At 40.9% G+C, this 17906-nt stretch overlaps 1 protein-coding gene across 1 annotated transcript in view; it reads left to right on the top strand.

Moving 5' to 3' along the window:
- The window catches only part of arl15a (ADP-ribosylation factor-like 15a), a gene marked incomplete at both ends in the record, with an annotated part of 204273 nt that overhangs the window by 73928 nt on the left and 112439 nt on the right, over window positions 1-17906 (top strand). Inside the window, one exon of the mRNA XM_079815133.1 lies at window positions 3792-3851. Within this exon, the coding sequence (XP_079671259.1) occupies window positions 3792-3851 (60 nt within the window). The remainder of the gene's footprint in view (window positions 1-3791; window positions 3852-17906) is intronic.

The raw sequence follows: 17906 nt of genomic DNA, 5'->3' as shown, positions 1-17906 counted from the left end.
GCCTGCTGAGGTTCCCCACCCCTTGTCTGGCGCTGCGTGTTCAGCTCCTCCGTCCGCAGGGTGGGTCGCCCCAGCAGTCTGCCGTTGTACTCCGCTCTTGAAGGGTTGCCGTTCTCCCAGATATGGGGCCATCCTGTCCCGGTGTAAAACCACAGTCTTTCCCCCAGGCCTCTTCCGAACACGGTAAACAGACTCCCCAAGCCTCTTTACTACGTAACAAGGTCCTACCCAGGCACAATCCAGCTTAGGTGAACGTCCCTTCTGCCTCTTCGGACTATAGACCCATACCAGCTCTCCAGCATTAAAATCACGTCCCGTACAATTATGGTCATACGCCCTCTTTTGTCGTATCCCCGCCTGCAAGGCCTGACGACGAGCAAACTCATGGGCTGACTGCAGCCGGTCCTGTAGCTGATGGGCATACTCTAATCCGGCCGGGGCTTTCGGTGCATCCGGAGGTTGACCCATCAATAGGGAGGATGGGGTTCGCAGTTCTCTGCCCAGCATGAGGAGAGCTGGTGTACATCCTGTGGTCTCCTGCACCGCACTCCGACTTGCAAGTAGGACCATCGGCACCTGAAGATCCCAGTCCTTTTGATCCTGACTCACACACAGGGCCAGCTGGGTGGCCAGTGTTCGATTGTACCTCTCTACTAACCCATCACTCTGGGGGTGTAGGGGAGTTGTCCTTGTCTTCCGGATGCCCAACTGTCGGCAGAACTCGGAAAACACATGTGACTCAAAGTTCCTCCCCTGATCAGTATGCACCTCAGCGGGAACCCCAAAGCGAGCAAACATACCTTCCAACAGGACCTCCGACACTGTTCCTGCCTCCTGATTGGGAACAGCATAGGCCTCTGGCCATTTTGTAAAGTAGTCCATGGCGACCACCACAAACCGATTTCCTCGAGGAGTCTGAGGAAACGGTCCTAGTACATCTACACCCACGCGATCCATGGGACAGCCTACCAGGCGTTGTTGTAGCGGTGCATGGGACTGGCCCGTTGGCCCTTTCTTAGCAGTGCAGGCATCACACCGACGACAGTAGGACTCCACATCCCTGCGGCAGGTGTGCCAATAGAACTCTTGCCGAACTCGTTTTAATGTTTTGTTCACTCCAAAATGTCCTACCCCCGGCTGTCCATGCATTGCTTCCAGAACCACACGGTGACAGGACTTAGGCACTACTGTCTGCCACTTGGTTACGCCTGTCACTGGTTCCACGAATCCTCTCTGCAACACTCCAGAATTCAATGCCAGACCATCCCGCATGGACCACAGCCCCCTCACCACTGATCCAAAAGCCATAACCTCTTCCCACGTAGGCCTCCTTCCAGCTTCCACCCAGTTGATGACCACCTGGAGCTCCGGGTCATTATGCTGCTCAACGGCCCATGCTACATGTGAATCAGGCAGCACTGCACTACAAGATGCCTCCAATCCCATCTCTGGGTTCTTGTCAGCCGGTCCCTGCATCACATATCCATCCAGTCGCTCACATTGTGGGCAGGATGCCATACAGGTGCGCCTTGACAACCCGTCCGCATTCTGGTGACTCTCCCCCTTGCGATGCTGAATGGTGAATTGAAATTCCTGCAGACGTTCTATCCACCGTGCCACCTGTCCCTCCGGCTCCCGGAAAGACAACAGCCAACGGAGGGAAGCATGATCCCACTTCTGACACCAGTGTGACGTTATGCACTTCCCAGAGAAGCAGACAGGAGACTAGAATCTGGTATTCAAACACCCAACGGGCTGTGTTTTATTTCCTGAACGTGTACAACCTAAAACACAGGTATCAGGAGGTGTCTTAACTTTCCAAAAACAACAAAACGCCAGAGAGATCGAGACTAACTCCTCGCCGCCACTCAACTCACTCTTTATAAGCGTTCCGCCCCCCTTCTCTATTTCCCTCCCGGACACCTCCCCCCAACAGCACGTGAATCAAGTAAGCCTATCTATAATGGAGAATAAACAGCGTCAGCGCCACAATATATATATATATATATATATATATATATATATATATATATATATATATATATATATATATATATATATATATATATTAGGGCTGGGCAAATTACCGCGTTAACGCGGGCGATTAATTTTTTCAGCTTAACGCATTAAAAATATTTAACGCAAATAACGCAGCGTCCGTTTTTATATCCATTTTTGCTTAGCCTTACATGATCATCACGCTCTTATTCATGTAAATGCTTCCAAGCGTGACAAGACACAAGCGAACGCGCTGTATGCCAATGTCCTGTGTGTGTGTGTGTGTGTGTGTGTGTGTGTGTGTGTGTGTCAGTGTCCTGTCTGTGTGGATGCGTCTCATGTCAGCTAATCAAGGGACACACACACTCATGTCAGCTAATCAAGGGACACACACACACACACACACACACACACACACACACTCGACGCATAGATAGACTCGCGTCAGTTTCCTGCTCACATCGAGTTCTCTTTTGCTCTTGAACAAACAATAACACAAAGGATTTTGAGTATTCTCATATTAGGAGTCTTAAATTAGTTAAATAACGTCTTAAATGAACTTAAAGAGTTGTGAGGAAATGAGATGCGCGGGACAGCGCGTGAGATCCGCGGCTGTTCTTAAAGTGACAGGAGCACTGATGATGATGTCATTAATGTTCATCACAGAACAACGGGAACAGAGAAAATTTTAGCTTTATTGATGATTCATCTATATTTAATTTATTATTTATGCAGTTTAGAAAGATAACTATTACATTTCTGTATATATATAACAGGGAAGGCCATGGGTAAATATAACATTTATTATTTTGGGTTTATGTAAAGATTGTTTTAAGTTCACTTAAATTAAAAGTTGTTTTTTTTAAAGCCTAATAAATGTTGAAATTGGGAGCTTTCAGTTATACTGTAATGTAACGTCATTAATGTTTCATAGACACTTTAGTATCATTGATACTGGCCTTCATTCATAAAAATATGACAATACAACACATATTTAAAATATACTGTCTTTAAATTGTTTATACATTCATTTGGAGAGTAACTGAAATTATTACAATATCAAAATATTAAAAACGTAAAATATTAAAAACTTGCGATTAATTACAGAAAAAGGTGCGATTAATTAGTTAATTTTTTTTAATCGATGCCCAGCACTAATATATATATCTATATATATCTACTTTTACAACTTAAATTGTTAAAAAATATTAAATACTTCAGAGCACAGACTTAAATGTTGTATCTTTATAAAGGCGAAACATCACAGATTATTGTAGAAGTTAAAAAAGTAATAGAAGTTTAAGTTTATGAACATTTAAAATATATACAAATTTTTTTTATATAATATATGTTTTACAAAACATGTTCAACTCTAATATCTGAACTCGTTCTGTGCCAAACTTTAGGTTTAAATCTAAAAAAAAAAGATCAATCACCAAATATAAACACTAGAGTCTGAAAGCGTTCAAATGATATATAGTTTGTCAAGATTACTTTAGGTTTAGACTAAGATATTATTGTTATAAATGTATAAACCGCAAACATCCCACAGGGGTGGGGGAGTGGGGCAGTCTTAAAAATGGTGGTCAAAAACCTTTTTATGAATCATAAATTCAGAAATGTATTCTTTGTAATGTGTGAAAGTATTGATATTGTCTTTAATCATGTTGGATCTTTATATTAGTTAGGCTAGAAGTTTTTGCTCTGGTAATGAAATTGGAAATGAAAATTGTGAAATTTATATACACACAAAGTTTGTGCAAATTTTATAATCAACATGTTTTCTTCCACAGGTTTCAGCATCAAGGCAGTGCCATTCCAAAATGCGATACTGAATGTGAAGGAACTAGGAGGTAATACAAACAAATAGACTAAGATTCATCATCTCCTCTCCAAGTACTGGAGAGTAGACTGTTGCCATGCTAATCCAGTGGTCTCTGGGACTGATCTCTTAGTTTTAGCCACCTGGGGCCGTATTCACAAAACATCTTAAGGCTAAAAGTAGCTCCTAACTTGCTGATTTAGGAGAAACACTTAAAAATAATGGGCGTGTCAGTCCTAATTCTAATACTCCTAAATTTTTGCTCTAAGAGTATTTCACAAAGCATTTTAGCGCTAAAACTAGCTCCTAAATCAGTGAAGCGCTAGGAGTAGTCAAGAGGACTCCTAAGTCACTAAGACCAAATCACAAACAAGCCTAATGACTGTTGCGGACCAGAGTAGGTCTACTCCCCTGAATTCCCGGCTGGGCCGAGAGTGAGGAGTCAGGGTGGCTGAGGGATGCAGAAAACTGTGGAAGTAACTGTGATTTGGCTGTGTACACTGTATGTCTCCCAAGCTGATTAGATCGTGCTCCTCCCGAACTTTGTTTATAAAACATAATTTGTCGCTTGAATTCTGCAATCTCTCTCCAGAGGCTGACAATTAGCTGAACATATACTTGTTTAATTTGTGACACTTAGCCTACTTTTAAAAATCTTTATTTTGATATGCAACATTCTTTTTTTATCTTTATTTTAATATGGCAAAATTTTTATTTTAAAATCTTTATTCGAATATGGCAACATGATACGTTCTACAATATTTCTATCACTGACTGAGACTCCTCCCACATCAGCCAATCACTGTGGGCATAGTTAGTAAGTGTGATGACATCATCCAAAGCAACAAGGTCAACCTTACTTTTAGCTTAAGACTTCTCTCTATTCCTTAGTAAAAGTTGCACTCAGCAGCTTTGTGAATCGATTTTAAGAGAAAACTCTTAGCTAAGAACTTTTACTGCTATTTAGGAGAACTAGAGAAGATATATTCTAAAGTCAGCATGAAATGGAAATTCTATCTATTTTTTTAAATGCATCTTATTAAACTTGTTGTGAACGATTCATTACTGCATATTTATATTTATTTATTTTTTATAATCAAAATGTCCTAACTTGATTTACTGAAACGACACATTTCTTTTTGATGACTTATACCGTCTTTCTCCAATCATAGGCCACTTAAACACAAGCTCACATTCATCTGCCTCCATTTTTGAGTGCAACACTCACATCTAAAAATCCAGTCAACAACCAATAGGGCCCACCCTATATTACTCTGAAATGTACATCACAATATGAAAGAAAAGATATTTCACTACTTCCATTTCATTGTGACTTTAATATTTAATGCAATTTTGCTTAAATAAATTCCAAACTGAGCATTCAGTCATTCATTCAAGTATTAAACAAATGACAAAGAACGTATAAAAATATGAAGATATAAAAAATATGCATTTTTGTTATATGCACAATACAAAATATTCTTCTGTTAAATTACATAGCTGTCTCATCTCCATTGATTACATAGTGTCAGTATTTTAAATATTTATTTATTTTTTAAGTTCTGTACAATATAGTTACAGAAGTTGGTTTAGTTTAGTTTAGTTTATTTCATGCTTGTGAAGAAGAGCATAACACATGGTTTTATTCATGTCAGGCATCCTTTTAGAGTTTTATCTAATATACATTTTATATTTAAATTGTCAATCAAAATCTCAGCCTCCTTCAACCTCTCTATTTTACACATATAACTAATCTGACAGGATGGTTCATTTGGATCGGATACGAGGCAACAGGTACAATGTTGGAAGATGCTTGTTGTTGTAGGACTGCTAAACAGAAAGAGGTCTGTGGAGAGAGAAATAAATCAGAGACCGACTCTGTTTATGAGAATGTTAGGGGAGCTGGTCTTTGAAGTGATTTATGTGTTTTGCGGGACGCGGGGGACATTACAGGTGCACTCTGTGTTAGGGCTGCTCGATTATGGAAAAAATCATAATCACGATTATTTTGGTCAATATTGAAATCACGATTATGTAACACGATTATTTCACATGACTTTGGGAATGTGTTGTATTTATTAAAAATACACCTTTCAACAATTCAATTGAAATTGTAACATTTGTTGTACTTTTTGAACTATTAAAATAAATAATATAACATATATTCAAATCAAAGTATAAAAGTATTCACGTAAAAATGATAACCACAAATAAATAAGATCAACAATATGGTTCGGCTATGCTTTTCATGTACGTCTAACATTAGTTTTCAGGTACAGAAATGTATCAAATGTAAAATAACATTGCATATTTGAGTGCATAAATTAAAGATTAATCCTATTAAACTTACAAAAGCTATTCAATCAAGAGCGGTGAGTGATGTCCTTGTCTTTTGTTGTTTGACATTAAACAGACAGCAGTAAAGGCTACTGCCCCTTTAAGACCTCGCGTCTTCTTTATCGACTGTATAAAGTTCACTTAAGGCATATACAGACTATGTCTGCTAAGATACTCATCAAGATGGACATGTTGACATACGTTTTGTGTGAGTTTGTCCGTTTAAGAGCAAGACTTGAAAGAGAACTCAATATTTGCGCGCTGAGAGACGTGTGCGCGCTCTCGGATGACACAGAGACACATTTTCTCACAGCTCGCGCGGCTTCTCATTCTAAACCTAAACCCTAAAGCACTAAACCCGGGTGATGACGGTGAAAACGACTGGTCATATTCGAAAATATGGCAGCACTCGCAATCTCGCATGCATTGAACAAAGTTTACAAAGAGAGAATTATTTGAAAAATATGAAGGAAAAAAAGGACGTTTACACGGCAACCCTGCTCTCGTCAGTTTTTGTTTCTTTATTAGATTGTCATAGGTCACTCTGTTTAATTTTCAAGTGGTTAAACAAATTCGTGGTGTTCCCTTGCGTTGCAGCCACTACCATGTAGAAAATCTTAGCATGTTTCTGCTCGTCGTCTGATTCCTCGAAGCCAAACTGTTCCCAGACAACGGAGTTGGTTTTGCCTTTTTTGCTCACCAAACGCTGCTGTAACTGCCCTCCTTCTGCCATCTTTACTCGTGCCGAGTTTTTAAATTCCAGCGGATGATATGCACATCTCACGACCTGAGAGAGATTTGTGGGTTCGAGAGGGGCGGATGTGCGCGTGCGCGTTTCATTCAGAACGCAAGGCAAAATAATCGTTTTTTCTCGATTGTACTATTTTGGTGATCGTTGGGAGGCAAAATCGAAATCGAAATCGAAATTCGATTAATTGCACAGCCCTACTCTGTGTCATGACAAGTGGCCCTACCGACGCAACAGAATCAAGAGGCAACTTAAAGAAAAACAACAGAGATGGAGAACACTGTAAACCATGGGGAGGCCTGACTAAATCTGAAATGCATATGGAGGGCCGTGAAACGAAGCTTCTTCAGTAGGTGAGGTCAGAGCCCCCAGGGATGTTTTTTATGGATTGCGGCCTCCAGTGTTCTTTAAGATGAGGCTGATGTATCACCTGGAGCAGGACACATCTGCTCTGACTGAAAGTTTGCAGAGTACCTGAAAGGGAATACAGCTGTAAAAGATGTGTTGTGCATGTGTTTTTATGCTGCCCCATGAACTGCCTTCCTTTGGTCATTGATGCATGTGAGTTGGTGGTCCAGTGGGTTAAACCATGGAACTGATATACAGAAGGTTGCTGGTTCGATCCCAGTGGTCACCACCAGTGTGTCCTTGAGCAAGGCACTTTACTCCATGTTGCTCCAGGGGAATAAGGGCACTGTAAGTCGCTTTGGATAAAAGCGTTTGCCAAATGCATATATATATGTAACCTACTGAGATGTCTCCACTCTTGGTGAAACAATTATTCTTAGGCTGTGCATCTAGATCAGTGATTCTCAATCTTTTTGACTCTATAGCCACGTTTCCACCGAAATTACCCGTAACTATTTGTACCAGGAACTTTTTTCCCAGGAATGTTTTCTCCCCCAGACCTGCTACAATCTGCGTTTCCACCGCGGTCTAAAGTACCGGGGAGATTAGGCAAATTAGTCCGGTGACGTGGGAATGCGTTGGTGACTGCTTCTCCCAGTCACCAACGGACAATAATCACTTTTGCGCGATACTGTCTGCAACAATAACAAGTGGAGGTGATGCAAGCAGCGCTGCTTTTGCTGGTATACACATTACCAACACTGCTTATTTAAACGTGCACTTTCACCTGATAAGTTAATTGAATGAAAACAATAGACTGAATTACGCGGTTGAAAGATTAGGTACTAGACTGCAAGTATTTTATTTTTTATCACAATAACATCTTAACATTCACAAAAAACAAAACAAAAAAAAATCACATAACTAGTATTACAATATGCTTCATTAAATGCATAATTTTAGAGACTTCTTCCTCAAATTTGAAATGAAGCAGGACCACACTTATGGCTTCACTTAAGTTGTGGTTATAAGTTATTATACTACATTCACATAGTTATACATTTAAAAATATAATATTTGGGTTTTCTAGATATGTTTATGTGCATATTCAGAAAGACTTGCGAGCAGCAGCCCTTTTATTTGCTTCCTACACTATATGAATACAATTAGAATGTGGTTATATAGTTAGAATGTGGAAATTAAAGACACAGTGACATTTTACACATTTGACTTTATTTTAGACAGATTAGTTCTTACAAAATTAAAATAAAAGTGTGCAAAGACAAATAAATTACTAGAACAATAAAATGAAAATATAAAATGTGAAAACAACAATATAAAAAAAAGTGTTTTTTTCAGTAACCTGTCCAAGAGCTGTGCCAACACGTACAATATATAAAGTACAAATGTGGTAGTGCAAATACTTCATTCAAGCGGCTGGTCATTGTGGCTACTTCTTGAACGACTGGACAAACTGTCCAAGAACAGACAGAAACCCGGTCTGAAAGTCCCTCTGCTGCCGTCTGCTTTCTTCCGCTTCTGACTGGTGGAATGCCAACTCTTGCCTCCTCATCTCTCCTCGGCCTGGCTCTCAAGTAACAGCTGAATATATTGGTCACGCTGTTCTTGTCCATGCTGCAGGACGGCCCGGTTAGCATCCTCCATGTCCCTCAGTGCATCAAGAAAGTCACAGTCCCTTTTCCTTTTCTCTAAGTAGAAAAATTGCACAGAAACACATGGAAATTAATACACAAGGCAACCATGAAACAATAGAAACCATCAATTAATTATTTAAAGTGTTTTCACTACAAATAATGAACAATTGTTTGCCCAGCTTGAACAATGCCCAGTGTGCAATTTTTATCATGGGCATTTTAAGTTTACAATTAAAAACAACAAAACTACTCAAAACCATTAAGGATTACACATCAGTTTTTAAATATATACACATTTTTGTCAGCTTTATACCTCGGCGTGTGTGTGTTTCGGCAGGAGACACGGGACGAGGGCTAACGTACTGGTGACCGCGGGGATAAACACGCTGGTCTCCGTTGCCTGCAATTCATTGGGGCCACTCGTTACGTCTGGAAAAGCACGTTGAAAAAAGTTACTGCAACGTGTTTAAACACTGCAACAAGTTTAATAGATGATACCAAGATGAGATATTTACCTTCAACCCACTCAGATTCCTGGATGGTTTCCAACAACGCACTAGCCGAGTCTTTCGTTACCGCTGCACCAGAAAAGGACGGTCTGTGTCCCAACAACGCGTCCAGGCGGTCATGCCACTTGTTGATACGCCGGTCGGAACCGGCGTAAAGGTTGTTATGATCCTTTAATTTCTTGTAATCTTGTCTTAATTTCTTCAACTTCTCTCTGCACTGTTTTCCAGTGTGACTGGAACCGAGTCGATATCTTCAGGTATACCTTTCCATTGCGGGTCGCCGTTTCCAGTTCCCGCTGGATGTCCTCCTCCGCATATATGCTCAATAAAGCCTGAACCTCGTCGTCGGTCCATCGGTCGAATTTTTTGTTGAACTCCATTGCTGCAAAGAAAATATTTACTGAACGCAGAACCCACCTCGCAAAATACTTGTAAATATGGCGGTGAAAAAAAAAAATGCTGCGAGAGCTCAACCAATCAGCATGTTCAGCGCCCAAGTCCCACCCCTGAAAGTTCGCAAACTTTTAAAAAGTACCACCTCGCAAGCAGGGCCGTTTGGAGGGGGAAATATTTACCCGGAACTTCATTTAGACCCTGGTTCTTGCGGTCGAAACACACCGAGTTCCCCCCCAAAGTTCCTAGTTCCGGGGGAAAGTTCCTGCGGTGGAAACGCGGCTTATGGCTCATATTTCTTCATTTAGATTTTAATGTATTTATTTTAATTTATTCATTTAAATATTTTTAATTTATTAATTTAAATAAGTTGTCCTTGGAAGACCGCTAGTTGAGGCACATGAAACGTCCTTAGTTAGTGGTGCTAAAGAATGACATGAAAATACTGTGATGGATTGTGTAAAGAACTGACTGGAGCAACGTCAATGCACCCATCAGAACAAGTACCAGATGAATGGTGCAGAGGCACGATTGCGAAGTTTCTGAAGAAAGGGAACATCATTCACTGTAGTAACTGGAATGGTAGCCTATCACGCTACTGTCAGTGCCAGGAAAGGCCTTTTGCACAAGGCTCTGAGAGACGGTTGAAGAGCAAGCAGGATTCCGGCACGGCTGGTCCTGCACAGAACAAATCTTCACTCTGCGCAGCATGTATTGTATGATCAGAGTATTGAATTTCAACATCCTCTCATGGTCAACTTCATTGACTTTGAGAAAGCATTCGACAGCGTTCACCACTCTGGCAAATCTGAACCTCTATCATAACCTAAGGTGTTGCTTGCAAACCGAAACAAGAACATCTGAGATCTTTTTCGTCACGACGGCCGTCAGGCAAGGGCACATTTTGTCACCCCTGCTCTTCCTGCTCATCATGTGGAACACAACAAGTGGAAATGACTGAGGAATTTCATGGACAGACCAGACAAGGTTGGCCGATCTGGACTTTGCAGATGATATCGCACTACTAGCAGAGTCGCGGGAGAAGCTACAGCAAATTACCACCAGGTTAGAAAGATTTGCACCTAAGATCGAGCTGCGGGTCAACATCAAATACACCCAAGGGATGCAAATCAGCGGGGAAGACAAAGATCTACTGATGTGAATCACCATTGGCAACCAGCCACTCAATGATATAGAGCAGTTTAAATACTTGGGCAGTGTGATCACACAGAATGGTGACATGGAGCCGGACGTAAACCAACACATTGCAAAGGTAGCCCATTTGTTCCAACGGATGGGCAAACATCTGGATATCACCTAGCATTAGCACGCCATTCAAGATCTGCCTTTATCCACCTTTTTCCTGATGAGCCTACTGCGTTTTAGATTATGAGAGGCACTTCCGGTTTGGGAAAGTTCAACTCAAAAAGACTTAAACAAATTATTTCCAATCATAAGGTTACATATAATCCTTATCTGTCAGTTTGACTGAATGAGCTGTAAAATTTCCTTCATGTTCGATTTTCAATTATCTGTGGCGAGACCTCTTTTCAGTCGCCGCATTCTTTTCCTCCTGGTTATCTTTTTTTATTCCGCTGTAACAGTATGAAAAAGGATAACATATGCTGAGCATTTGTGGACTGCTCTCCAGATTTAATTTACAATATTTCCCATGAATAACTCACCGGAATGCACTAAGGGTACTTTTATTTTTTTGCGTAGACGACAATGTTGTCAAAACTATCCCTGTTCACATGGATCTGCGAAAACAATTATGCATGCAAGGTCACTTTGTAAAGAACTATGTGCCTATAGACTGAACACAGTTTTCACAAATTTGTTTTTTTGTAGATTACACGGAGACAATAACTGCATTTTTTGGAAAAACTTTTCGAATTTTTTTTGTTTTTCTCCCCAAATCCTCATGTCTTTCCGGGTTTGATTTCACATGGATACTTTAAAATGTAATTGTCTTCCTTTTCCTAATTCCCCTAATCCCTATTAGTGTCACGGATTCACCAGGCTGCACCGTCACTCCCTCACAAGGATCACACTCACCAGAACGCTAACCACCTGCACCTGCTCATTAGCACGCCACTCCCCTGCAAGTCAAACCTGGATACCAACAGCAACGAGTGCTGCGCTCCACTCCAGTTTTAGACACGCACTTGCGAACTTCCCTAAGCACTTCCCCTCGGGGGAATCCCCGCCACCATTTTGAAGTGCGTTCCACTTCGTGAAGTGGACAAGGGAAGTTTATATGGACAGAGGGAGCGAGTCTACTTCATATGTACACTTCAGGCAGCTTCATATACCCCAGTGCAACACGATTGTGACGTCACCACATATTGTGTTTAATTTACCCCACCACAAACAACTCTATATTTTTTCATTATTTTTAAAAACATTCAAAACAACCCAAATACACCTATATACATATAGATTGCTGCATTAAACTATTTCGTAAAGGATAAAAAATAAATAATAAATCAACTCCATAGTGGATTCCAAGTGATCAAGGGCTTAGGACGTTCCAGTTCAGTCCATTGCAAAGGTTTTGCCAGCAGTGACGCACATCCGAGTGAACGAGACGGAAGGAAGTTAGCAAGTGAAGGGCATAATGAAAACGAACTGGAACGCAGCAGAGGTGTGTGCTTCCCTCGGATTTTCCCCTTCAAAATCTCCTCTTCATCCTGCTAACAAAGAAAGGACTCAATTATATACTATCCATCTGCCATAACCTGCAATATCTCTGATATTTACTTAAAGGAGTGGTAAAACACATTCTTTTGAAGGCTTGATTGTGTTTGTGGGGTGCACTGTAACGTGTTCATGCTTCGTTTAAAAATTTCATTATTTTTCATGTATTTGACCTTTATTCTACACTGCTCTGTCCCTCCTTGTAAAACGGTCTGATGGTTTCCGGGTTGTATGAAGCCAGTCCCTCAAAAATACGCGATGGGCTCAGATTGGTTAGCTGGCCCAGTGTGTTGTGATTCGCTAACCGCAGTGCACGTTAATCGGAAACGCCACACGTCTTACCGGTAGACTGTGCTTTGGTCAGTATTAGAAACAGTGGCGTCAATAAAACCATACCAATCTGAGCCCGAATCAGACCCAGAACATTTTAGTGAAGATGATCGAGCAGAACCTGTTCAGTCCTCAAGAGTAAAGACTGCGGATCTATAGTGATCGCTACTGAATGGCACTTTTGTATTTTTAGAACGATTATAGAGTCTGGGAAACTACGTCATTGTGCTTTGCATTATGGGTAGTCGCAGCCATGTGAGCGCTCAGTCGTTCCCATTCTCTATAGCCAAATATCTGTGGCAAGAACTATTAACCCAAAACGAACACTAAACACTGGCTTTACTAGTAGCCAAATCACACACAGAACCATGTTTAGCATGCCTGTAGATAAATAATACATAAAAGCTCTAATCAAAGAATCATTTACACTAATGCCAAGTTCGCTGTTGAGATTTTAACGTTAGGTGTTTGTAACGTTAGGTGTTCGTCGGATAACGTTAAAGCAGCACTAGGTAATTTTTCAACCTTTATAATATATTTTCAAACCTCTTGTGATGATACATCGACTTACAATAGGTTGAATGACATGTCTGCCATAGCCTGACGGGGTCTGTATCGTTTTTAATCGTACTTTTAAACTTCGGGTTTCGGGTAGTAACCCGAGAAAAAAAAGAACTACAAAATTAGACTGCTTTACGGCATATACGTCACTTCCACCACCACCCCCACTTCCTTAAATTCGGACGTGCGAGCCAAACTATAATTTGTTTGCCAAATGTTATAGTCATGGCCGAAGCAGCACAGAAAAATAAGAAAGCAAAGGTTTTGTCGGAGGAAAGCAAAAAGAGGAAACGAGAAAGTGATCGTATTAAAGGCAGGACGAGGATCAACATTGGGCCAGCGTTTGCTCGTTGGTGTGAGCTGGAGGAGGAGGGGCTACATTCTTGCAAGTAAATACATATGATAAGACGTACAAAATCATATTTTAGGATACCTAACATGTTTGTGATATTGGTTTATTTGTCTTGCCTCAAGCTATAATGCAAATCGATTTTTCAAATTTACAGATTCATCTAGGGTAGCTTGATATTATAATATTGACGATGTATGGTTATTACCTACCACTCAAACATTGAATTGAAGTATCATATAGATTCTGTAAAACGGGAACCAATAGACTAGGCTACTATAATGACGCTGGCTTGTAAACGTGAGCATCGCGATCATTTGGCGTTTGAAAAAAAAAAAAAAACATGAAATTATATTCATATGACATGCTGAATCATATGCCACTGTACCTGAGATGAAGACATTTCACATGCGACGCAAGCAGAACACCTGAATGTGAACTCCGGCAGTGTTCAGGGCTATCATAGTTGTCATGTCAACAAATGAAGGGGTTTATGTAAATATTGAGGCTGGTGATGTCACCAACCCTGGAGGAATGTCTGTAGTCGCCTACCGGCCGTTTGCTGTAGTCCTTAGAAATGGATTTCTTTAAAAGCAAATATCTCCCTTTGCTTTAAACTTTGAACGTTGTAACTTTGCAGATGTTGTTTATGCTCAAGCAGTAACATTATACGCTAGCTAAAGTTAGAATAGTGAAATCGTGGTTTACTCTCTCTCTGAGTCTGGTTTTATTCCCTGGCAATTAGCGTTTACTGGAATGTTTCTAAAGAATACAATATTTATTGTCTGGCAAAATGACGGAAATCACTTTGATATATAATTATCACTCAATGCTCCAGTTAATAAACATTTTTGATTAAGGCAACCTTTTAATGTCCGATGGTTGGGTGAGTAGAATTATGTCATCTCATTGTACCCAGTTTATTTTTGCGTTCATAGAGCAAACCTTTCACTGATTGTTTACAGTTTAACAGAAGTTACTACCGTAATTCTCGCAAAGCTTCATGGATTGTAGAAAAAAAGTGACTGACGGAATGGAGGTTTCACTTAGAACCTTCGAGTTCTATAAAACGAGCCAATGGCAAGACAATGCCATGGGTCTGCGGAATTCGCACAGCGAACTCCGACCACCCGCATGGGTATAAGGAGCCGTGCATGCAATCTTGCATTATGTTAGCTGCTGAGGAGCCGAGACTGAATGCCCGGCTGTTCCAGCGGTACAGCATTTGTGGCACAGGGACATCTCCATTCCCTCCTTCAGGGAACGAGGGTTACATACGTAACCGAGATGTTCCCTTTCAGTCAGTCACTCCGCGTTATGTCAGTGACATAATGGCTGTCTTCCAGTGCCCTGCACAAGTCTAAGCTCCCTGCTGTGAGACTAGCATGAGCATTTTATTTTATTAGCTTGTATTTTTTTTTATTCGGTATCATTTAAAATGATTGAATTTCATTTAAGCTGCTGACTGTAACTTTTTGCGCTCTAGCAGTTAATAAATAGAACTGCATGCATCTTGAGGAAGAACATTGCAGCCGGAGCTACTTCTCTCTGTTTATGTCTATGGCGAGTCACGCAGGGACTGTGCTCCTCCGCAGCGGTTCCTACCAGTCTGGCCTAAAATAGTCCCAAAATAAACACTGATTATAAAGGGTAAGACAAAAACACAGTTTGGAAAATGGATTCATGTTGTACATTCTCATTATATAATTTTTGTAAATCTTGAACACAAAAAAAAGTTACCGACAGCAGCTTTAAAGCTACACTGTGTGATATTTTCCCCCATCTAGCGGTGGAAAGGGTATATGACCATCCAGTGAATAATAGTTTCTGTTCCTCTCAATTCCGATTTCGTTTTAACTCCTACGGTGACCGATTTAGTTCAAGATTAACATGGCTTCCAGTTCGACCTCATCCACATTCGACACGGTGCCATCGAGTGTTAAAATGCGAAAGGCGAAGTTTGAATTTACGGGTATGTCCCTCTTTGGCTAATGTGCTTTCAAGATGGGGGGGCAACATGGCGACCCGCATTCGAACCCCTTACCCGTATGTATTTTCAATGGCATATTATAAACCTACGAGAATACTTTATTACTTGAAAGAAGTAAATATACATTAATGAGCACATATATTTTTGAAAGAACTAAGTGTTTTTAGCTAAGAATAAACAAAAAAAGTTACACAGTGTAGCTTTAATTAATACAATTTTAATGAAAAAAAAGCTTTTGTGGCACGGGGACATCGCCATTCCCTCCTTCAGGGAATGAGGGTTACATACGTAACCGAGATGTTCCCTTTCAGTCAGTCACTCTGCGTTATGTCAGTGACGGAATGGGGGTCCCTATTTAATTTCGCCACAATGGCTGTCTTCCAGTGTCTTCAAGTCTGAGCTCCCTGCTGTGAGACTAGCACGAGCGAAGGGCTAGGCTATAAGCAAGAATTCCAAGGTACACTGAGTAACATATCCAGGTGGAATATGCAACACAATGCCTGCCCGAAGGAAGGGCTTACAGAATACACATATGACCTGCGAACAGGATCCATATGGAAGCTCTGAGGTATCCAGCCCGCAGGGTGGAATGTTTCAACCCCAGGGTGGCAAGGTGGTCTTGCCAAGGGAAAGACACGTGCTGAAGAGACTTACCGTGGAAATACACATGTGGGGGTTGCCCAGAGGGGGAACCATGCACATGGAGGCACCTAGCCTAACACGAGACCTGACCAACCGGACATGCACTCTGGTGTCGACGTCAACAGTGCTGGAGGAACTCCGGGCTTCACTGAGAAACTCACCTGAGGAAAATGGCGCACGTATCCAGTCTTTGGAGTGGAATGGCGCAGCAAGCGATGACACCGAGCCAGTCCTACTTACTGACCACTGGGAGCGAGTACACGAGAGGACACTGGCTCTACACAGAGATTGTAGAATCTTGCGAATGTGTTAGGTGTCATCCAGCCTGCAGCTCTGCTGATGTCTGTTAGCGAGGCACCATGTGCTAGAGCCCAAGAGGAAGCCACACTCCTGGTGCAGAGAATTATAAAAAGAATGCACCGAAATGTAGTTTTTTGGCATTTTATTTTACTGGCTTGTATTTTTTAAATTCGGTATCATTTAAAATTATTGAATTTCATTAAAGCTGCAGTCCGCAACTTTTTGCGCTCTAGCAGTTAATAAACAGAACTGCATGCGTCTTGCGGAAGAACATTGCAGCCGGAGCTACTTCTCTCTGTTTATGTCTATGGCGAGTCACGCAGGGACGGTGCTCCTCCGCAGCAGTTCCTACCAGTCTTGCATGAAATAGTCCCTATATAAACACTTATTATAAAGGGTAAGACAAAAACACGGTTTGGAAAATGGATTCATGTTGTACATTCTCATTATATAATTTTTGTAAATCTTGAACACAAAAAAAGTTACAGACAGCAGCTTTAATTAATACAATTATCATTTAAAAAAAAGCTACACATGTGTTTTTGGTTTCGGCCCAGAAATTTCATTCTGGTGCATCCCTACTTTTCTTTATTTAGTAGTTTAGTTTGGAGAGTTTTGTTGCGTTTGCAGACCTGTATGTTATGCTTGTAATTGCCCTTTGTTATTTTGCGGTTGATTTAGTTCTGGTTTTGGTATTATGTTGGCTTGACAAAGGCAACATACTGAAATCCTATTTAAGCTTATTAGTGGTGCTTGTGTGAAGCACTATTGTTGTCTTGCCATACTTCTTCTAGACACAACTTTGGCATGTTACTCGTCCCATACTGTTTGTCATAGATCCATGAATGAGGTGTCGCCCTGGTAACTGCCTAGCCACACCCTAGAAACTATTTAGAGGAACCTAGCAACTTTACGGCAGCATGAGTAAGCCATATCTCAGCACCAAAACATTGTAGATATTTGTTAAGTTGCCTATTGATTTGGGTGGGCAACTAGTATAAGGATAATAAGGATAAGTGCTTAGCTCACCATAGCAACCATCCAGATCACCCTATCAACCATATAGTAACATGAAAAACCATATCTCAGCACCAGAACATAGTAACTTAGGGTTGGACTCTAGTGACTTTGGGCAGAGTACAATATGTAAATTCATGCAAACAGCATGCTAAAACATACAAGCAACATGTTAATTCATGCTAGCAATGTGTTAAAACGTTAGCA

Source organism: Gobio gobio (assembly GCF_949357685.1).
Source record: "Gobio gobio genome assembly, chromosome: 4".
NCBI lineage: Eukaryota > Metazoa > Chordata > Actinopteri > Cypriniformes > Gobionidae > Gobio > Gobio gobio.
This window is presented reverse-complemented; position numbering and strand designations above follow the sequence as displayed.